This window comes from Trachypithecus francoisi, unplaced genomic scaffold (genome assembly GCF_009764315.1).
Source record: "Trachypithecus francoisi isolate TF-2019V2 unplaced genomic scaffold, Tfra_2.0 Lachesis_group4, whole genome shotgun sequence".
Classification (NCBI taxonomy): domain Eukaryota; kingdom Metazoa; phylum Chordata; class Mammalia; order Primates; family Cercopithecidae; genus Trachypithecus; species Trachypithecus francoisi.
The window spans coordinates 134,730,971-134,755,507 of record NW_022681469.1 but is presented as its reverse complement, the minus strand read 5'-3'; the positions used below and the strand labels follow the sequence as shown (position 1 = coordinate 134,755,507).

General features: G+C 39.1%; 1 protein-coding gene across 4 annotated transcripts in view; it reads right to left on the bottom strand.

The window, feature by feature from the left end:
- SUGCT (succinyl-CoA:glutarate-CoA transferase) overlaps positions 1–24,537 on the bottom strand; it is a 738,264-nt gene that overhangs the window by 408,841 nt on the left and 304,886 nt on the right. For all 4 annotated transcript variants that reach the window (XM_033193764.1, XM_033193766.1, XM_033193765.1 and 1 more), the window contains 2 exons: positions 17,871–17,942; positions 7,847–7,944 (listed from right to left, as the gene is read on the bottom strand). In XM_033193764.1, coding sequence (XP_033049655.1) covers positions 7,847–7,944; positions 17,871–17,942 — 170 coding nt within the window. The remainder of the gene's footprint in view (positions 1–7,846; positions 7,945–17,870; positions 17,943–24,537) is intronic.

The window sequence follows — 24,537 nt, the reverse complement described above, 5'->3', positions numbered from 1 at the left end:
CTCCCAAGTTGCTGGGACTACAGGTGTGCACCACCACGCCCAGCTATTTTTTTGTATTTTAGTAGAAATGGGATTTCACCATATTAGGCAGGATGGTATTGATCTCCTGACCTCGTGATCCACCTGCCTCGGCCTCCCAAAGTGCTGGGATTACAGGCACGAGCCACCGTGCCCGGCCCGTCTGTTCTGTTTTTTAATCCTCTTTGTGATGTAGGTATTTTTACGTGTATGATATATGAGAACCTGAAGCTCAAGGCTGATCACTGAAAGACTAGGATCTCAAATTCAGATCTTCTGATATTCTCTGACCATGAGACAGGTTCTCTAGTTCATTCAAAGTCCTCACTTCCAGCTACCACTGCTCTTTTCTGTTTTGTAGAATCTGTCATTGTGGATTCTTGTTTTTTCCCTTTGGCCAGTTCTACCATACTTGGATAACTTGCCCATCATTGCTTCACATGTTCACTAACTGAGAGAACATTTATTGAGTGCCAAATAGGTGCTAGAAATAAAAATCCAGAAGATATATTCTCTGCCATAAGAAATTCACTGTCTTGTCAAGGAGGAAGAGAAGTAAATGACTGATGACAGCCGAGTGGGGTAAATGCTGTGATGCAGCGACACAGGAGGGGCTGCTTGCAACTGACTAGTGAGACCGGAAAAGCTCCTAAAACTTGTGCTTATTTTAAAGGACTGATAGCGGGTAGTGAGACAAAGAAGTTCCATCATTTGAGTGTCAGATAATGAGCATGTGGGGAAACATGGAGGACTGAAAGACCAGGCCACATTAAAAGTAGTAGCACTGAGCTCTGTGTGACCCAGGCAAGGGTGACACGGTGGGAGGTGCACGTGTTCAGGTAAAATGGTTTGAACTTTATCCTTCAAGCTATAGAAACAAGGCATGGTGACTCAGCCCTGTAATCCCAGCACTTCGGGAGGCCAGAGCAGGAGGATTATCTGAAGCCAGGAGTTCAAGAACAGCCAAAGCAACATAGGGAAACCCCACTCCCCCACCCCACCAACCATCTTTTTAAAAAATTTATATTTTAAATTAGGCAGGCATGGTGGCTTGCACCTGTAGTCTTAGCTACTTGGGAGACTGAAGCAGGAGGATTACTTGAGCCTAGGAAAAGGCTAAAGTGAATTATGATCACACTACTGCATTCTAGCCTGGGTGACAGAGTGAGACCTTGTCTCAAAAAAAAGTATTGTTTTTGAAAGGTGTAGAGAGCCCCAGAAGGACCTAGCCAGGGCAGTGAAATGGTCATATTGGCTTAAGAGTGCCAAGTTGTCAGTTTTTTTTACATTGACATTCAGTATAGGGACCTTTGAAGTTACAATTGCTCCATCAAGAGCCAAGAAATGTGCCAGGTCCAATTCTCCAATATTTTGTATAAATCTATTCAAAATAATTTGATATCAAATTTTGAAAATGATCAAATTAGAGGAAAGTAACTAAAAAACTTTTTTTTTTTTTTTTTTTTTTGTGAGACAGAGTCTTGCTCTGTCACCCAGGCTGGAGTGTGGTGGCGTGATCTCGGCTCACTGCAACCTCCGCCTCCCGGGTTGAAGTGATTCTCCTTCCTCAGCCTCTTGAGTAGCTACAGGCACCTGCCACCACACCCAGCTAATTTTTGTATTTTTAGTAGAGATAGGGTTTCACCATGTTGGCCAGCCTGGTCTCGAACTCCTGACCTCAGGTGATCTGCCCGCCTCAGCCTCCTAGAGTGCTAGGATTACAGGTGTGAACCACTGTGCCCAACTAGCCACTGCACCCAGCCTAAATGCTTGATTCAATTCAACAAATACTTGTTTGGCTGATATAGGGCATTTAACTCCACAATGCAGTAAATGGAAAATAAGTAAACAGACAATTAACAATCAAAAACTTAATTTAAGAAAAAAATCGAATCATTCAAAACCAAAAATATTTATTTTACTAAAGGAATTGCCATGGTATTTTAAAAGGCGAACTTATCTAATGCTGTTAGTTTTATTTATGATGACATTATGTAAACAACTTTTTACAAATGTCTTCACTAGGACTAAATTGACATATACTTGCTTTACATGTATAACATTTTTCCAAAAGCAGTTTAAAAATTGTCATCTGCATCTCTCCAAACTACAGATAGTCCTTAACTTATGAAGGTGTTAGGTCCCAATAAAACTATCATTAAATTCTAAATATCATAAGTCAAAAATGCATTTAATACACCTAACCTACCAAACTGAGAGCTGCAGCTCACTGCTGCCACACAGCATCACAACAGAGTATTTTGCTGCATGTATGGCTACCCTGGAAAAATATCCAAATTCACAGCATGGTTTCTTTCCCAAAGTGGCTGGGACTATAGGTACATGCCACCAGGGCCAGTTAAATTTTTTATTTTAATTTTTGTAGCGACATATGGTCTTGCTGTGTTGTCCAGGCTCACAGTACAGTTTCTAATGAATGTGTATCACTTTACCACATGGCAAATTTAAAAAATTGTAAGTCAAATAGAATTGTAAGTTGGGGACCATCTATACTTCTTTTCTTCTCCCATGATTTTATTTGCATGCTACAAAAGTACACTCACATCAATATTTCCTTCTTTCAACTTTTTCCTTCACGTGCCTAATTCTGTTTATCCTTCAAGATTTATCTTAGATGGCATCATCTTCAAGAAGCCTTCCCTGATTTCCCAGATTAAAGGAGTTGCTCCATTTCTGGGCTCCCAATCCACTGTGCATATGATTACCTGGGTAATTTCCACACTCTACTTAAATCAATGCTTTCTGGAAATAGTTTATTTTCCTAATTAGACCCTGAACTCCTTAAATGCCCAGGCTTCATCTTTCAGCTCTGCATCTGCAGGACAAGGGCACACAGTCAGTGGCCAATAAATGTTGGTGAAGAGAGGAAGAGAGAGGGAATAAAATAAATTTTATGTCTATTTTCTCCATCAGTTCTCTTCTCCTTCATCCTCATGTCATGTCTTCCTATTACTTCTCTCCAAACACTAATACATCATCTTTATCCTTCTCTTCCTAGTTTCAATTCACAACTTGCAGTATCTCTCTTGGGGTCCTAACTATTGCAAAAATGCTGATCTGGTGTGTGAGTAGCACAGGTTTGAGTTTGTTGCTCCTTAGCATTGAAAAGAAGAGGATTGTTTTATCTGGCGCTGGATTACTCCCCATTATATCTCCTCTTCTGTTTTAGCTAGGGAGTTTTAACATGATTGAGTTTTACCTAGTTTTCAATGTTAGCAGCTGGGTAAACATACTTTCTGCAACACCCTGGATAAAATGGCAAACTCCAGGGGAAAGTCTTCTACCTTTAGATTAATAAAAAAGACTTGCTCACAGCCCTGGCTGGGGAATAGTAACACCTGAGAGCATTTGAGGGGAATTGTGTGTGCTGGCTGTGGAAAACGCAGCTGATGACCAAAACAGGCAGCTGCCGTCCTGAGTGAGGCTGACCGCCCTCAGAGAGTAGCTTCAAACTGTACTTAGCAAAAATAACAGACAAGTGAGGTAAGTGACTGACAACTCTGGTAGGTACTTCCAAAAAAGCCTGCACTTTTCATTGGAGAATCACCTGATTCTAAAAAACATAAATGAAGGCTTACAAGGGACAGGAGGGGAGTACTCAAAAATTGCTCAGGGAAAATACTTTGGAAGGAAGATTTTGAAACACAATAGGAAATTCATGTGTATATTAACAAGAGCCAACTTCGTAAAAATCCATGAATGCTTCTGTTTTCACTGTCTTCAAATTGGGTACAAAGGATGAGAAACCTTTTTAAAATCAATACAGTGAGTTCATCAATCCTAGAGTTTGTTTTGAAACTTACCTGCTGTGCAGGTTCACTCTCATGAATCCCTCCATATTTTTACATGTTTTAAAGATTTTCTAAAATAAAAATATCAGGCAAGGAAAGTGCCTATAAGTATTAAAGGAAAGTGCTTGTGATGTAAGGTTTAATAGAAGACAACAGGCAAAAACACAATAGACTCACATGGTAAAGTCGATTATCTGTGAGTGGCTACAGTTACTAAAAATATGTTTTTACTATGGAAATGACTGGCAAACCACATTTAAAAAATTGGAGCATGTATATCAACATGTTGAAAAAATACAATAAATGAGTAACAGGCATAGCCTGTAACTGCAATACTTTTGCAAAATAGAAATGTTTAAAAAGTGGTTATTATGAAAGATAGGGAAAACTAACTTCTTAGGCTCACTGTTAAGGAATAGTTCAAAAATAACCACTACCAATGTCTTCTAGAAAGTCTGCAATGGTTACCAAATGAAAATTCAGGAGGGCAGGGATTCTTTACTGTATTTTACTGCTATATTACTAGTGCTCAGAACAGTTAATGGCACACAGTAGGTGTTCGATAAATGCTTGTTGAATACGTGAGAGAGTGAATAAATGGAGGAGAAACATAGACCATTTCAACCGAGCCCTCTGGTCTCTCCAGGTGAGAAACAGGGTCTTCCTGACTCCATGTTGCTGAAATGCTTTGACCTCGCCTCTACTAGGTAGAGCACTCCCACCCTTGATGCTCTCTCTTCAAGTTAGAGAGAAAAAAGTTGCTAATAAGCAAATCCATTTTATGCACCCCCCCCACAAAAAAAATCCTTTATTTCACAAGTTTAATAAACTACTTTGTCATAAAGGCTTTCATGATTTCATGACAAGATCTGCCTGCCATGGGCTCCCACTCTCTCTGAACCAACCTAACACCCCTCTTCTCTTGCTCCCCCAGATCCAAGCACATTGTCCTCTGAGTTACTCCATAAACTCTGCCTGGAATACATCTCCCAGATGCCTGCCAGCCTCCCTCAGACATTTTCTCTCATTTCTTGCAGGCTTCTGCTCAAATGTCACTTTCACAGAGAAGCTCTCTGTGACCAGGCTAAATGAAAAACCCAGCTTCACACTTAACTTCTGGCATTCTTCCTTGTCCTGGCCTGCATTATTTTTCATGGATACACTTGGTCTGTTTCATTCACTTCTCTATCCCCAACGTTTGCAAGAGTGCCTACTACACAGTTAGTGCTCAATAAATATTTCTTGAGCGCATAAACAAACAAGGACACAGTCATATTTTATGTGCCACTTCAGGGAGGCAATATGAGAGATGAAAAAGGTGTTGCATTTTGAATCCCATTTCTAACTACTCACTATGTGCCTGACCTGGAGACTACCTCCCTAAATGTCAGAATTTTCATATCAAGTGGGAATAGTAACACTTATTTGGCATGTACTTGGCAGCCACCAAAGGCTGGTTCCACCCCTTCCTTTCTCCCTGGCTTTTTTGTGGCTGTGAGCTAATGTAACACTTTTGTTAGGAAATAAAATGCCTGCAAGTTCTGAGGTGACTGTGCAATGCGTGTGCTGAGCAAGACAAGAATGTTGAGAAGGCCCTGGAGCAGTATCATTCATAATGACAACCAACATTGATTGTACTTCCGTTTGACAAGAGACAAGGCACAAAAAGGACAACCTTCTTTCCTAAAGGTGCCATCAACTGACTGGGAACAGAGGCTTCTAGAACTGGCCTTGAAACATGACTAAGTTTCAGAATAGTGGTAATCCTGAGAAGCATTTCAGAAAGGAAACTAAACCAATTGAGAGGGTGACTATAGCAGGGATGTCCTTTGGAAACATGTTAGAAGAAGAGTGGACAGGAAAGGTGATGTCAGATTATGGAAGACCCCGCATGCCAGGCTGGAGGCTATGTCTAACCATGTAATTTATGAAGCACCACTAATTTTTTTGAATACTGGAAAAACAGAATCATATAATCAAAATGACAAATTTTAAAGAACCTGTAGAGACTTCTCAAAGCCAAGCACTAAGCAGTACTAATGATTCCAGTGCTATTTGTTTGGAAAAATAAATGATAAGCTTATAAAATGGAATGAATCAATATTCTAATTTTAATCTTCCCAGATCATCACTATTTGAACTACCTTAGAGGAGAAGAGACGTGCTAGAAAAGACTTGGAGAACTGCAACCCATAAGAAAGTACCAAAAAATGTCAGCACACTAGCAGAAGAGAGCACAAAAGCTAGCCTCCAAGCAGCCAAGGGCTCTATCTGTGGTCTGTGTTTTAACAGCAGTACCAATGATGATGTGACCTCCTTATGAAATTTCCTCTCCTAGGACTACCCCCTCCCCCAACCCGGTCTCTTCCTTGCACATTGATTCCTTACTTATTGTTAAGTCTGAACAAAAATATAACAATCTTATGAATACCAAAATGCTGAAACTTCTACTTCTGTGTATAAAAGAACAGAAAGAAGAAGGTTGCAGATTATTTAATTCACACCAAAGAGGGAAAATGGAAATGATTATGTTACAGATGCTACTAAAAGTCATTCCACAGTTGAACTCCATTACAGAATTTAACAAGGAATAAAAGTTTTAAAACATAGGAAACCAATCTAGGTATCATATTTTTCTTGGGATCTACTCTTCTCGCAGCATGGTCATCATTTATTCAGATTATCAAAGAGCTTCTGATAAGGTACTCACAAGTGGCTATTATTGAAACTTGGTAACCATAGTGTGAAAGGAAAAAGTTTTATCAATTAATTATATGAATTACAAATGACTGAGAGGCATAGAGGCAAAAAGAAGAAATAAATGGGCAATTCTCATGTGGAGAAAAGTTAGTCATTGAGGGCTCTGGGGCTTTGCGGTAGAATCAGAGTTATATTTAACTAGGGACCAGAAAAGGGCACCCAGTTCTCCTTCCCCCATTCTGTGTCTATCAGTCCCACAACACACAGTCCCTATTGATGTGAACAGCATTTGATACATGGAAAAGATACAGGCAGTGTTTAAAATCACAAAAGTGTTTAAAGTTACAAAAGTATTTCAAATCCAGGAAAGAGAAAATAGATAGATGAATGTTGATTCAGATATTTCTGCAGACATACCCAAATACAAAGGCAACAAAAATAAAAACAGCAGAATTTTAGTTTTATCTTATAACTTTGATGTATACTACATAGAAACACATGAGCCTTTTCAAAAGACTGGATATGGTATTTAAACAAAATTACCTAATGTATTGGCATGATGAGAGCAAATTTTCAATAGAAGAAAAATTAATGTGGGCATTTCGATCCACAAAAGCCACAAAGCCTATTTGTACAGATTCAGAAGACATGTAAAGGCAAACAAAAAGTGAAACTGACAGGGAACAGTAAGAATAATTACTTTTTTTCAGACAAACTTGAAAAATTGGTACAGGTATTACAAATAAATAACCTGACATTAATGGAAAAATTTGGCATTTGCAAAGATCCAGAAATAACATCATGATTCACAGGAGTGGCTCAGAAATGCAAACCAACTCTTGGTTTCACCTCTCTTTGCCTTGTTTTCCTTACATGTAAAATGGAAATAACAGAACTTACCTCACAGGATGATTATGAGGATTAAATGAGATAATATATCTAAAGCATTTAACACAGTGAAAGTATGAAAGGATGTTAAATTATTATTGTTGTTGTTGTTGTATTTATGATAAACTAAACCCAAACAGCTACAGGACACAGAGAAATAACCTAATTCAAGTCATGGTGACTTTCTTATTTATATCATTGTTATGACTCAGTACTTAACAAAGCATATAAAATGTGTTCAAGTGCTTCTAAACAAACAAACAAAAAAAAAACCCGCAGCTTCAAAATTTTTCCACTAGCCAGTTTTGTAAAATGGAAGAGAATTACAAATCGATCTCAAATAAGCCAAGAAAAAAACCCACAAAACACCAGATAAATGCTTATCATATATTAATTCTTAAATGGATGAATACAAGATCCAAACTTACCGTTCAGATAATATTTTAATAAGCTCTTTTCTATTCTGTACCCGAAGGTGGTTAGTTTTATACTTGGAGTCATCAATCAACTCAGGCAAATCCAAGATCTAAAAAGGAAAAATAATTTTCAAGTATAAGAAGTAGATTGTTCTTGTACCTGCCTGTGGGTGCCAGTGTTCAGGTCTTGTCTCTCCCTTCTCAAGAACATTCCTTGCTGGTCTTTATGCCCCTCAACAAGGACATATGGAGGGAACAAGCACACAGCTAGGTTGGATCATGCTGGTGAAAGGGTTTGTCATTCATAAGAGGCTTTTACTACATTTAAGCAAATATTCTTCCATATAGGAGAACAGCAAAAGATCCCCATAAGTCTTATGCAAAATATGAGAATATAGGAAATATGTTATCAGATTCCCACAGAAAAAAAAATCTTGTTTAGAGGAAATAGGGAGAGAGATGCTAAACTGGGTAAAACGGACCAAATTTTAAAAACCAATATCATAAGTGCATACCTACATGTATCTTGTATACAGTCAACATGCACCTTGTAGATATATTCACTTATTTATTCCACATGTAAATAAAATACTGTGATCTTCCCAGATTGTCCTATGCAAAATGATCTAAAAGCTGCTAAAATAAAGTAAAAGCAAATACATTTGCCCAAATTCTCACCATTTAAACAATAGCAAATTAAAAGATCTTCTTCTTATAGAAGTATCACTATTTTTATTAATATAGCTCCCTGAAGTAATACCAACTAGAAATGCTTTTATAGATTTCCTCTTTTGCTCCTCCTCAATAAGGGGAAAATCTATCTTGCAAGTCCCTCTGGACAACGTTCAATGTTAACAAGACCATAATGAAAGTACCAAGTGGATTTGGAATGGAAAAGTTTTACAAAGACTGTGTAGAGGCAGTGCTTGGCAGTTGTGTTGGAAAGTTACAAGGAGCATTTACAGCCTGGGGGCAGGCCATGTGGCCTACAGAAAGCTTCATTGTCTTTATTAATGTATTTGCAAAGGAGAGAGACGTGAAGAAGATTCCCCTGAGTAAAGAGACCATCTCAGTGGTGTAATTTCTTTAACATGTTTCACTTATTTCCTTTAGGAATAATAAAGACAGCATTATTCTCCCAGATTTTAAAAACCAACACCACATACAGCACCCTTTCTAGAAATCTCCCTGTCACAACACCTGATCCAAGAATTGGCCTCAAGCCTTGTCTGGCAGTTAGACACCCTCCCTCCCTAAGAGTGAATAAGTCATTCCAAAAAAAAAGCAAGTGTCTTCACTAAGTCACAGGTTAAATTTACAAACTTGGCCTTACCCAAAAAGCACCATCAGCAACAAAACATTACACAGTGACCACACTTAAGGGTAACTGGAATGCCCATGTGTCCGCTGTATTTGACTTAATGGGACTCTTTTCTGTTTCAAAGATGGTGTGAAATTGTTGGCCAAAGTAATAATCCTTCCATCTTCAACTATGCCAGCTAACATTCCAAATGTTTCTAGAGAGACAGCTTCAAGGACCGTGATCATAACTATTATTTTGGAGCTGAAATTTAAAGAGTGCTGCCTGGGATAAAACAAAACAATGTACATGAAAATGCTTGACATATTAAGCAGTAAATAAATGTGAAGTATTCCAACTAGGTACTGTTTCACCCAAAAGAAATTTTTTTTTTTTTGAGACAGAGTCTCACACTGTTGCCCAGGCTGGAGTGCAGTGGCATGATCTCAGCTCACTGCAACCTCCGCCTCCCAGGTTCAAGGGATTCTCCTGCCTCAGTCTCCTGAGTAGCTGGGATTACAGGCATGCACGCCATCATGCCCAGCTAATTTTTTGGATTTTTAGTAGAGACAGGTTTTCACCATGTTGGTCAGGCTTGTCTTGAACTCCTGACATCAAAGGACCCACCGACTTCAGCATCCCAAAATGCTGGGATTACAGGCATGAATCACAGAGTCTGGCCAGAAATTTTTAAAAAGCATATATTGGTTCAAAAATGAAAGGAGGGAGGGTTCTGCAAAAAAAAAAAATGAAGAGACATTGGCAAAAACAGAAAGAAAATAACAAAACACCATAAACTGAGTGACAAACATTTTCTAAAAAGGGGAAAAGAGAGAAAAAATAGTGAAGACCCATGATAATAAAAACTGCAAGTGTTTTAACATACCTGTCATCTAAAGCCCTCCTTATAGCAAAAACCAAAATCCTTAAGAGAGTCTGAAAAGTTCTACACGATATGGCGCTATTACCTCTCTAACATCACCTCTTACCATGCTCTCCTCCCTTGCTCATTGCTGCAGCCATTTCATCTACTTGCTGGACCAGGAACATTTCTATTCCACTTCAGCCTGAGGAGTTTTAAAATAGCTATTCCTTTGCTTGGAACATCTTCCACCAGACATCTAGTTGACTAGATGTTGTTGAGTCGACTCAAATTCAACTTCTTAACGCAACTACCCTGATTACCCTACCCCTACCACAGGCCACCCACCCCACTCAACACTGACTCCCCTGACTCCCTCTTCCCTTGCCCATTTTTTCCCAAAATATTTATCACCTAACATATTTATTATGTTTATTACTCCATATCTGTCTGCCCTGCTAAAATGTAAGCTTCACAAAGTCAAAATATTTTAAATGTTTTGTTCACTGGTATAGCCCAAATGCTTACATTCTTCAACTGACAAGCTCACAGATAAACAATGTGAACACTTCCAGGTGTATGATATTTCAGACATTATTCTATGCATATGCCTTATTCCATTGTGTCTAAAATCACTTTTTAGCTGCAGCCAGGCAGGGTGGCTCACGCCTATAATCCCAGCACTTTTGGGAGGCCGAAGCGGGTGGATCACCTGAGGTCAGGAGTTGGAGACCAACCTGGCCAACATGGTGAAACCCAATCTCTACTAAAAATACAACAATTAGCCAGGCATGACAGTGGGTGCCTGTAATCCCAGCTACTCAGGGGGCTGAGGCACAAGAATCATTTGAACCCAGGAGGCGGAGGTTGCTGTGAGCCAAGATTGCACTACTGCACTCCAGCCTGGGCAATAGTGTGAGACTCCATCTCATAAATAAAAATAAATAAATAAAATATATAGGTGCTTCTTAAAAGCTATATGGTCTCTTGAAAGAGTTGTTTGTCAGGAGAAAATTATGAAGAGTTGTCACTGATTGTAAGTCATAATGTTCATATACACTGCCATCACTTTATGTGCATTACTGATACAACACATGTTAAGTTTAATTGCCATTTAAAATGGCATCCAGTATAATAGAAAATATAACTCAGTACTGAAATAAAAGATCTTTGCATATGCAGGAAGGTGCAGAAACAGAGAATCACTTGCAGCATAAGAACTACTGGAATCTAGTTTTTAGATAAAGGAAAAGGCAACATCTCTCTTGTGAAATGTGAGGTTTCACAATTTCTCAACAAATTCAGATTATCTGATCTTCCCTCTGCCAGTATAAATGTTAAATAAGTATTTGCACAAGAATTTGTTGCAAACAAGTTTTCTGAGATGACAAAAACTGGTCCATAGTTAATATAGCCCCACTCCAGCTTTCTTTTCATTAGTGTTTGCCCCTTTTGTTTGTGTTTGTATATTTTTCCATCCTCTAACTTGACAGTATCATTATATTTGATGTGAATTTCAAATATGCATTGGACAGCATAGAGTTGGGTCATTTTTTTCTGACAACTTGTTTTAATTCATAATATTAACACCATTCACATTTAATGTTATTCATATTTTTGAATGACTTAGATCTATCAGTTTATTCTTTTTTCCGTTTATTCCTGTTTTGCTTTCTGGTCTTCTTTAGAGTTGTTACTATTACATTTACCTATTTTGATGTTGGCTATATTTTTGCATAGATGTTTAATGATAGATGTTTATTGCTTAGGGGATCATAATGCATATACTTTTCACACGGTAGTTAGAATCAAAATTTTACCACTTCAAGTGGAATATAGCAAACTTACTACAATATAGTCCCTTTACTCTCCCCATTTTATGTTGTATTTATCTGTGTGTTAGATCTACATACACCGAAAATCCCATCAGACAGTATCTTAATGTTTGCTTTCACCCATCAAATATTTCAAAGAATTTACTAGGAAAAGAATAGACCATTATATTCACCCAGATATTTACTATTTATGTTGTTTTTCCTTCATTTCTCATGTTTTCAGTTCCCTTCTGACAACATTTACCTTCTGTAAATGAAAAAATTCCTTGAAAAATTATTTTAGAGCAAGTCAGCTGACTACAACTTCCATTAGTTTTCCTTTATACAGAATGTCTTCATTTAACCTTCATTTCTTAAGGATATTTCTACTGGATATTGAAATCTAGGTTGGCATTTCTTTCCACATGTTGTGCCACCTCTTCCCTAGCATTAATTTCTGACAAAAATATATGTAGTTAATTGAGTCACTGATCCCCCACAGATAATACATTCTTTTTGTCCTCTGAGTGTTTTTCTGGATGATTTTTGTGTATCCATTGTGTTACAACTGCCTATAGTATTGAGTGCAGTAACATGTATATGCTGTACAGATTTATAGCCTAGGAGGAACAGGCTATCCCATATAGCCTAAGTGTGTAGCAGGCTATACCATCTAGGTTGGGGTAAATACACTCCGATATTCACACGCCACCACCAACTGACACATTTCTCAGGACATATACCTGTTGTTAAGGGACACATTATGTATTCATTAATAGATTTGTTTCAGTTTATCCCATTTATGGTTTGCCGAAATTATTAAATCTATGGGCATTTAACTGTTACCAAATTTGGTATATATACAATTGTTATTTCTTCAAATATTTTCCAGCATGTACACTTTCTCCCCTCATTCTGGGACTACAATGACATAAATATTGGACTTTCTGTTATTGTTGCACAGGTTCCCGAGGATCTGTTATTTCTTGTTTTGAGTAGGAAGGAGCTATCTTTTGTTTTCTCTATTGTTCACATTGAATAATTTCTATTGATCTATCTTGAAGTTCCTTGTCATCTTCATTGCACTATTGAGCTCAACTGGTGAGGTGTAACTTTTTTCTTGGTTATTATACTTTTAAGTTTTTAATTTTCCCTTTGGTTCTTCTTCATATCTTGTATTTCTTTGTAGAATATTTCTATATTCCATTTATTTAAATGGTATTTGTGATGCTTTTTAGAACATTGTTATAATAACTATGTAAACATCTTTGTAAGTTAATTCCAACATCTGCATCATCTTCGCATTGGCATTGATGGCCTTTTCTCATGCAAGTTCTTGTTCTTCATATGCTGAGTAATAATGGATTGTATCCTGGACGTTTTGAACATTATATTATGAGCCACTGAGTCTTGTTTAAATTCTAAGGAGAATTTTTACTCTTGCTGATTTAGCAGACAATTGACCTGGTTACATCCAAGCTGCCAGTTGTAACCCAGCTTCTGTGTGCTCTGATTCTCATGTTGATTAAGTTTTCAAAGCCTTTGCAGTGTTATTTGAATCTGACTAGTATGTGCCAAACCTAATGGTCATATGACAACCTGGGCAGTTGTCTATTTATTAATTCAGTTCCTATCATCTTTAGTATGCTGATTAGGATCAGATTAGTGCATATGCAAGTAAGGGGTGATCCCAAGAGTTCATAAACAACATAAAGGATAGCATTGCCAAGATCTTCTCTTGGCAATCTCTCTAGCATTTTCCAGTTGCCCGGGGCTCCCGCTTTAGTTATCCCACTCCCCAGCATGGTTTCAGGGCAGAGGCCATGCAATGGGAGGATGGAGGGGAAAAAAGGAACAGGGATTCACTCCTTTCTTTGGGATCACAGCTCAGCAATGAAGAAAGTTCTTCTTTCGCAGAGTTGGCTCCTACTCATCTGCTGTTTCCAATACAGGATTACTTGGGGTCTGGGGCATAAGGAAATGGAAAGGAGGCCGGGCGCGGTGGCTCAAGCCTGTAATCCCAGCACTTTGGGAGGCCGAGACAGGCCTTATCACGAGGTCAGGAGATCAAGACCATCCTGGCTAACTCGGTGAAACCCCCTCTCTACTAAAAAATACAAAAAAAACTAGCCGGGCGAGGTGGCGGGCGCCTGTAATCCCAGCTACTCGGGAGGCTGAGGAAGGAGAATGGCGTAAACCCAGGACGCGGAGCTTGCAGTGAGCTGAGATCCGGCCACTGCACTCCAGCCTGAGCGACACAGCAAGACTCCATCTCAAAAAAAAAAAAAAAGAAAATGGAAAGGAGGGGAAAACAAACTATATCCATACTCTCTCTGACATTACAGCTCACTTTTTCATGTTCTTTGCACCAGGAAAAAAGAGCATTTCCTGGATATCTGCTGCGTTGCCTGGTACTCACGTCCAGGTTTCAGGTTCAACTATACTCGAGTGAAGGAATAACTGGAGGGAAAAGCTGGTTAAGTTGACTGCCGGTTAGAGGTACTTCAAATTTGGGTGTTCTCCCCTAAATCTCTTACTATTTACTTTTCAAAGTCTTTTAATACATGCTTCATGGACTCAAGCAATTCTGTCCAGGTATAATCACCATGCTCAGGGTAAGTGGGAAAAGTGTATTTACTCTATCCTCCTCAGAACCAGAATCTTCACATCTAATTTTCATAGATGTCATTTATTAAGTGCATATGAGCAAGGCCTATTCTAAGTGCTTCACTTCTCTAACATTTTCCAAATCCCTAAGTTGCATATAAATATAATTACATATTATAATCTTCATTTTATACATAGGAGAACAGATGCTTAGAAAAGATGAAGGACCTTGACAGCATTCACCTACCTACTAACAAGACTTACAGTAGGCCTTAAACATTATACCTTGGATATATTATATTTTGGAGCAGGCAGTTTAAAAACCTGCTCCAAAATCACCTACAGTCCTTCTTAAAACTGAAGATTCCTCTATCTCACTCCAGACATACTAAAGTAAAATCTTTGGGAATGGTGTTAAATAACATTCCTATGCATACTACATTGAGAACCAATGTATAGTCTCTCCAATAAAAGAAGCCTTCAATCTACATTACTTTCAAAACGATGTCAATATTCAATATTTCATATAGGAATACCCATTAGGGGTGGCATCCATCAACTTAAAATAGCTTACATATGCTCACTTTCTTACTTTGCTGTATCATGGTAAGGAACATTAAGTAGGACTTGTTATGAACAAGATTCACTTTATACACAAGAAGATTTTCTGGAACCTCAGACTGGAACCCAACATTCTTACTCTCATCCAACTCCTTACAATGAAAGCTCGCTAATACAGCTCCTCCCCAAGAATTATCAATCAATCATTATATGAATTCTATTTTGGAAAGAGACTAAGCATAAGTCAATTCCAATCATTTGTCACAGACAGTACTGCCACATTTCTCCCCAGGAAGTAAAGCTGTCCCATCTTTCCTGCTGGAGCGTACTTGACAAAAAAACAGTTTTGAGGGGCGCACTCTGAAGAACTGGGAACCCCATCTTCTATAAGCCCGGTTTGAATAACAAGGCCCTCAGTAATAAATAAATATGAGTAAAAAAAACAGCTTAGAAGAAATCCACACACTACACGTAACTGGGAAGGGAAGAAAACCTTGCATCAGAATGAAGGAACAGATGATTTTTCTTAGGTAAGAAGGTGTTTAGTTTAGGACAAGTTTACATGTAAGGGTGTAATTACAAAGATTTGAAAAAGTCAATCAGATTGCAACATTCACACAGGATGCCTAGCTAATAATGTAAATAACTCAAGAATCCTGTACACATAAATCTCCTGAGAATCTCAAAGAGTTTTAAAGACATTGGATTAATGGCTCATAACAGGGATTATCATTCTTAACTTTCATATGGGAAAATCAAGGTCAAGTGTGCCATTCCTAAGGCCCTCCAATAGTCTCCTTTATAAGCAATGTGTTATAACACACCATAACCATAAGTCATATTCCAGTACTAAAACTTCTGACAAATGCTTTGAAATAAGAACCTTTGTTGAAAACTGCTCTTATGGATATTTATGAGGAAGTTCAAAAGTGTTAACTTGATCAGCAGTAATGAATCAAAAATACAAAGAATTCAGTACAGTTATTTTCAAAACCAAAGAGTATGTCAAGCAGTAATTTTCGCTGCCAGGTCCTCCCACCCCCAACCCCACCACTTTCTGGAGAAAGAAAACTCCAAAACATATGGCCCAGGAAGAAAATCTGTACTCGTTTATAGCAATGAACTGGCTTTTACATCTCTACAGTTAGAGTACGCAAATGACTTCACAGGCAACAGCTTCCGTATGTTTCATATTTTTAACATTGACCGTTCATAATAAAGATTCTTTGATCCCAGATCAAATGTTTGAATCGATTTTCCCTACATTTACTCAGAGTCACCATTTAAAAGGTTCCCCTCTTTTCCACCTCAGATGTTTCAGCCCTTCCTGCAATCAGAACTATCTCCATTTGTCACCTTCTCCATGGTTCTTCCCACCCCTTTGCTGTGGTTTTTAGCTCTGCCCCCTAACTTCTCATACAAAAGAGGCACAGTAATAAATAATTTTTGTACATAATAAGTTAACTACAGTAAATGAGATTCAGAATTTCATAGGCGTCATTTTTTTTTTTTTTTTTGAGACAGAGTCTCCCTCTGTCACCCAGGCTCCAGTGCCATGGTGCAATCTCACCTCACTGCAACCTCTGACTCCCGGGTTCAAGCAATTCTCCTGCCTCAGCTTCCCGAGTAGCTGGGACTACAGGCGCATGGCCACCACGCCCGGCTGTTTGTATTTTAGTAGAGACCGGATTTCACCATGTTGCTCAGGCTGGTCACGAACTCCTGAGCTCAGGCAATCTGCCCACCTCAGTCTGTCAAAGTGCTGGGATTGCAGATGTGAGCCACCGCACCCGGCCCTCATAGTCATCTTTAATAACACTGAAAAGCTCATGGTAAAATTTAGTATAAAAACTAATTGTCTCTCAAAAAAAAAAAAGAAAGAAAGAAATCCTTAACAGGTAAGGCCTTTGGATATATTTAAGAAAAATAAAAATAAACATGAGATTCTATTCCCTGGATTAAAACTAGAAAAAATGAACAGAAACCTAAGTTCTAAAATTAAAACAAAATACCAAAGTCTTGGTAACTCATATAAACATGAAGTAAAGGAAAAGGTGCAGTGGTTCCACCTGTAATCCTAGAACTTTGGGAGGCTGAGGTGGGCAGATCGCTTGAGGTCAGGAGTTCAAGACCAGCCTGGCCAGCATGGTGAAACCTCATCTCTACTAAAAACACAAAAATAGCTAGGCATGGTGGCGTGCACCTGTAATCCCAGCTCCTCTGGAGGCTGAGTCAGGAGAATCGCTTGAAGCAATGAGGTGGAGGTTGCAGTGTTCCGAGATCACTAAGTCTAATAAATGCTACAAGTTTAGAATATCCCTAAGAATAAATTATTTAAAATGATTCCAAGGCCTTTATTTTAAGGCCTTGTTGAGAAGGAACAATTTTAATATAATCTTAATTCCTAAAACCTTGAAACATAAATTCTTCAGAAAGGTACTCATTAAATAAAGGTTAAGTTGAAAAACAGTTTCAAAATTTCCAGTAGTAAATAAAATAAATATGGGAGTAGCTTAACTATATATGGGTCCAATGAATCTGATATAGTAAAAGAAGAAGGTAGAGAAGGAAAGGAAGAAAGGAAGGCAGGAAGGGAAGGAGGGAGGGGAAAAAAGAAAAAAATGATTTTTCCCCCCATTTTGTTTGGACTGGTAGGCAGGTCAAGTTTTAGGACAATTTAAGCTACTACGATTCTTCATTGTAAAATGCAGTCAGATACCACAAAAAAACACAGAATGCTAATTTGGACTCTGCCTTATCCTTTATAAGCATGAAAATCCTATACTTTTAGGTGCTAACACAGGGGGCCTAAGTTGGTTATGACCTGGGCAAAACTGAATTTTCCCTGGCTTTGTACAAGATCATAGACCAATCCCAATAATTATAGATTACCTTGCACACAGTGGCAAACTGCTGGTTGTTTCCTGCTCCAACTACAATATAGCCATCCTTGGTTTTAAAAGCCTAAAAGAAATAAATACACGGGTAAATATTATTTATATGTTGACAAGAGCACAAAAGTTTACTTTAATTTCTAAAATATCTATATAGAAAGCTTGTTCTAAAGCAATGTTATTAATTCAATAACGATTAATTTGTATCTTTTTCATATATGTATATATATAGTATATCTTCCCCAAAAGATATACTATATATATACACACTAGCTAAATGTCAAACATTCAAAAGCCACATGTGACTAGTGGCTATTGTATTAGCCAGCACAGACAGAATATTTCCCTCATCACAGAACAGATCTCTCTCTCTCTCAATACATATGTATCTATATACACACACACACATATACACACACACGTATGGATGTATGTGTGTGTTGTGTGTGTGTGTGTATATATTTTATGAAAGGGTCTGGCTCTGTCACCCAGGCTCCCAGGATGGAGTACAGTGGCATGATCTCAGCTTACTGCTCCACCTCTCAGGTTTAAGCAATCCTCCTGCCTCAGCCTCCTGGGTATCTGGGACTATAGGTGCATGGCACCATGCCCAGCTAATTTTGTCCTTTTTGTAGAGATGGGGTCTCGATATGTGGCCCAGGCTGGTCTTAAACTCCTGGGCTCAAGATCTGCCCACGTCGGCTTCCCAAAGTGCTGGGATTACAGGCATTAGCCACTGTGCCTGGCCCTTTTTCTTTTATATATGGATAGTTGGTTTCATTTAGATCGTTCTAAGCATTTCCTAGCTCCTCCACTGTTACAACATTTGTCAAAAAAATAAAAAAGAGTGATTCAAAAAAATAAAGAAAATTCATTATAATGTACAAAATAAAATACTGTTTCCATTATGGTTTGAATCAGTTAAGAATTTTTTGTTTTATTTTCATTTTTTTCCCTGTAGGGCAAAGAGCATTATAAGGCAAAAAGCATTAGGTTTCTACAAAGTGTAAGCAGCATAGATAAAAAGAAGAGAGAAGTAAAGGAAGGAGAAAGGAAGGAAGCAAAGGAAGGAAGGGAGGGAGGGAGGAAGGAAGCAAAGGAAGGAAGGGAGGGAGGGAGGAAGGAAGGGAGGGAGGGAGGGAGGAAGGAAGGAAGGGAGGGAGGGAGGAGGGAGGAAGGAAGGAAGGGAGGGAGGGAGGGAGGAAGGAAGGGAGGGAGGGAGGGAGGGAGGGAGGGAGGAGGGGGAGGAGAGGAGGGAGGGAGGGAAGGGAGGGAGGGAGGGAGGGAGGGAGGAGAGAGGGAGGGAGGGGGGAGGAAGGAAGGGAGGGAGGGAGGGAGGGAGGGAGGGAAGGGAGGGAGGGAGGGAGGGAGGGAGAGAGGGGGAGGGAGGGAGGGAGGGAGGGAGGGAGAGAGAGAGGGAGGGAGGAAGGAAGGGAGGGAGGGAGGGAGGGAGGGAGGGAGAGGAGAGGGAGGGAGGGAGGGAGGGAGGGAGGGAGGGAGAGGGAGGGAGGGAGGGAGAGGGAGGGAGGGAGGGAGAGAGGGAGGGAGGGAGGGAGGAAGGAAGGGAGGGAGGGAGGGAGGGAGAGAGGGAGGGAGGGAGGGAGGAAGGAAGGAAGGGAGGGAGGGAGGGAGGGAGAGGGAGGGAGGAGGGAGGGAGGGAGGAAGGAAGGGAGGGAGGGAGGGAGGGAGAGAGAGAGGGAGGGAGGGAGGGAGGGAGGGAGGGAGGGAGAGAGAGAGGGAGGGGGGAGGAAGGGAGGGAGGGAGGGAGAGAGAGAGGGAGGGAGGGAGGGAGGGAGAGAGGGAGGGAGGGAGGGAGGAAGGAAGGAAGGGAGGAGGGAGGGAGGGAGGGAGAGAGAGAGGGAGGGAGGGAGGAGGAAGGAAGGAAGGAAACTGGGAGAGGGAAGGAAAGTGACCTCATGGAGCTACAACGCTTCTTTCAAGAACTCAAATGTAGTATTTTGGGAACTCTTTAATTTTAGTGGCAAAAATGGACACATCAGTATCTCTCTGGATGTCATGTGGCTTATGTACCTAAAAATGTCTGTCCTTTTTTGGTGACAGGTTCCTGTGGACAGCGACAGACACTCTAACCACCAAGTCCTAGCCCCATTGGAGAATGTTTTAGCACTTCCTTCTCCACATATGATCACAATGAAATCACAGGAACCAAATTTTACCCTCAGAAGGCCTCATTCCTACTTCCCCCAAGTAAATGAGCTATTTGAATTGTCATCCTTTCTACGTAAAAACTGCACTGTATCGCCACCTATTGTTTCTTCACTTCCTCCTCCCTTTGAGAAAAAACACTGTTTTTCTTGACTGGACTTACTCCTGGGCTGACGGCCTCCACCTGCATCCTCCAGAACTTGCTTAAGCATCTGTAATTTCTTCATTTCCACTGAATCCTTCTCTTCTGCCTACATACAGGCTCAGTTCTCCATAAAAATACCATTAACAACAACTGAACAGAATTTTGATCAATTCTGACACCGCTTTCAAGCTATCTTGAATGTTCCTTTGTTTCTTTCATCTATAATGACATAAGACTGCCATCTGCCCTCACTTCCTCACCAAGACTACATTCTAGTGCCCTCTGTCATCAGGATGCTTACTATCACACTGAACTATACTTTTTGACCCCTCTGTATTATTTGGTACTGTTAACCATTCCCTCCTTCATGAACCTGTCTTATCTTCAGGCTCTGTCCAAGTTCATCTCCTAGCTCTCTGTTTTGCTCCTACCCTTTCTGCAGGATTTTCTTCTCCTGAGCCTTCAGCATTTCTTAAGCATCTGTCTTTGGTCTTTCACTTCACTTGCTTATTATAGTAGCCACTAGCCACCTGTGATCATTAAATTTAAATAAATTGAAATTAAATTAGCCAGTCACTAAAGGTCAAATATTGTGATTCTATTTATATGAAATGTCTAAAATAGGCAAATCCATCAAGACAGAAAAAAACACTAGTGGTTGCATAAAGCAGTGGAAGCTGGGGGAAGATGGGGAGTGACTGTTAATGAATACAGGGCTTCTTTTCAGGGCAATGAAAATGTTCTAAAATTGACTGATGCTTGCACAATTCTGAATACACTAAAAATCACTGGATTGTGCACTGTAAATGGGTGAATTATATGGTATGGGAAGTACATTCCAATAAAGCTGTTATTAACAATTAACAATTCAGATCCATAGTCACACTAGCTAAATGTCAAGCATTCAATAGCCACATGTGGATAGTGGCTACTGTATTAGCCAGCACAGACACAGAGTATTTCCATCATCACAAAGTTCTTTTATACAGTGCTGATAGAGCGGAACTGGGAGATTGTATTGGTCATGTCTTCATTTCCATCTTCATCATCCTAACATGCTATCTGAAGAATGTCAGGCAATTAATAAATAGTAGGTAAATGCTAATGAATCAACCAAATGATTGCTTCCAGAGCACACAATGGTAGCTAAAATAGATGTCAAGTAATACATTATAACAAGGTTTTATTCTATTTACATTGTTGCTTGGTTTGGTAAGGAATGCTATTAAGGAGATATCACATAAACTCTTTTAAACATTCTCTCTTGTCCATGAGGGCAAAAGTAAAGTTAGTGTCATAGACAATGCATTAGTGTTTCTCAAACTACAGAAAGAAAATCTGCAACATAGCTGTGGGTGAGGTACAAAGGATTTAGAGCTGAAGTATTGCAAGGAACCATTGACAACTGTGAAGTTATACAGGTTGTTTGCTTGCTTTTTTGTGGTGAAGGGTGAGGTGGGGGGTGAATAAGTAAATGTGAAGTAAGAATCTGTGTTGGAACGTATAATGAGAAAAAAGGCTTTACAAATTTTGGATCAGTGACATGTCCAGTAAGTTTATATTTTCTGGGGTGTTCATTTCCTTTTCATAAGTAAAGAAATGCAAATGTTTCCCTGCAGCCTCCAAAATATATTTAAATACATCTTTTAACAATATAAAAGTTTAAAATGTTTAAGAAGCTTCTAGATAGCTAAACATGCAGAGGTTCCTGAAGGATGGCATGCCCTGGAAGGGAATGGAAGCTCCATACCCCTCCCTATACCTTACCCTAAACATCTCTTCATCTGGACACTTGTTAATATCCTTTATAATAAACCAGCAAGCATAATAATTTTAAGCAAAGGTAACTAGTCAATGATCATTGAAAAGTGAAGAACTCATGGCAGCTGAGCCTCAGAATACAATCAGCCTAAAGATCATCAAATAGATTTTATAAAGATTCAGGTAAGATTAGGAGTTCTTTTTAATAATTATTTGTTCCCTGTTGCTGCCACAGTATTTATTTAATAAACATATTTTAAATAAGAACTTTAAAAAATAATATGTTATTGAGGACTTCTGCATCAATGTTCATCAGGGATATTGCTCTAAAATTCTTTTTGTTGTGTCTCTGCCAGGCTTTGGTATCAGGACAACGCCGACCTCATAAAACAAGTTAGGGAGGATTCCCTTTTTTTCAATGGATTGGAATAGTATCAGAAGGAATGGTACCAGCTCCTCTTTGTACCTCTGGTAGAATTCGTCTGTGAATCCATCAGGTCCTGGACATTTTTGGTTGGTGGGCTATTAATTATTGCCTCAATTTCAGAGCCTGTTATTGGTCTATTCAGGGATTTAACTTCTTCCTCGTTTAGTCTTGGGAGGGTGTAAGTGTCCAGGAATTTATCCATTTCTTCTAGACTTTCTAGTTTATTTGCAGAGAGTATTTATAGTATTTTCTGTTGGTAGTTTGTATTTCTGTGGGATTGGTGATGATATCCCCTTTATCATTTTTTATTGTACCTATTTGATTCTTCTCTCTTTTCTTCTTTATTAGTCTTCTTAGCGGTCTATCAAGTTTGTTGATCTTTTCAAAAAACCAGCTCCTGAATTCATTGATTTTTTGAAGGGTTTTTGTGTCTCTATCTCCTTCACTTCTGCTCTGATCTCAGTTATTTCTTGCCTTCTGCACCAAATCTAGCAGCACATCAGAAAGCTTATCCACCATGATCAAGAGGGCTTCATCCCTGGGATGCAAGGCTGGTTCAACAGACACACATCAATAAACGTAATCCATCATATAAACAGAACCAAAGACAAAAACCACATGATTATCTCAATAGATGCAGAAAAGGCCTTTGACAAAATTCAACAGCCCTTCATGCTAAAAATGCTCAATAAATTCGGTATTGATGGGACATATCTCAAAATAATAAGAGCTATTGATGAGAAACCCACAGCCAATATCATACTGAAAGGACAAAAACTGGAAGCATTCCCTTTGAAAACTGGCACGAAACAGGGATGCCCTCTCTCACCACTCCTATTCAACATAGTGTTGGAAGTTCTGGCTAGGGCAATCAAGCAAGAGAAAGAAAGAAAGGATATTCAATTAGGAAAACAGAAAGTCAAATCGTACCTGTTTCCAGATGACATGACTGTATATTTAGAAAACCCCATCATCTCAGCCCAAAATCTCCTTAAGCTGATAAACAACTTCAGCAAAGTCTCAGGATACAAAATCAATGTGCAAAAATCACAAGCATTCCTATACACCAACAACAGACAAAAAGAGAGTCAAATCATGAGTGAACTCCCATTCACAATTGCTTCAAAGAGAATCAAATAACTAGGAATCCAACTTACAAGGGATGTGAAAGACCTCTTCAGGGAGAACTACAAACCACTGCTCAACAAAATAAAAGAGGACACAAACAAATGGAAGAACATTCCGTGCTCATGGAAAGAAGAATCAATATCATGAAAATGGCCATACTACCCAAGGTAATTTATAGATTCAATGCCATCCCCGTCAAGCTACCAATGACTTTTTTTCACAGAATTGGAAAAAAACTACTTTAAAGTTCATATGGAACCAAAAAAGAACCTGCATTGCCAAGACAATCCTAACCCAAAAGAACAAAGCTGGAGGTATCCTGCTACCTGACTTCAAACTACGTATTACAAGGCTATAGTAAGCAAAACAGCAAGGTACTGGAACCAAAACAGAGATATAGACCAATGGAACAGAACAGAACCCTCAGGAATAATACCAAACATCTACAACCATCTAATCTTTGACAAACCTGATAAAAACAAGAAAAGGGGAAAGGATTCCCTATTTAATAAATGGTGCTGGGAAAACTGCCTAGCCATATGTAGAAAGCTGAAACGGGATCCCTTCCTTACACCTTATACAAAAATTAATTCAAGATGGATTAAAGACTTCAATGCTAGACCTAAAACCATAAAAACCCTGGAAGAAAACCTAGGCAATACCATTCAGGACACAGGCATGGGCAAGGACTTCATGTCTAAAACACCAAAAGCAATGGCAACAGAAGCCAAAATTGACAAATGGGATCTCATTAAACTAAAGAGCTTCTGCACAACAAAAGAAACTACCATCAGAGTGAACAGACAACCTACAGAATGGGAGAAAATTTTTTCAATCTACTCATCTGACAAAGGGCGAATATCCAGAATCTACAAAGAACTTCAACAAATTTACAAGAAAAAAATCAAACAACCCCATCAAAAAGTGGGAGAAGGATATGAACAGACACTTCTCAAAAGAAGACATTTATGCAGACAACAGACACATGAAAAAATGCTTATCATCACTGGCCATCAGAGAAATGCAAATCAAAACTAC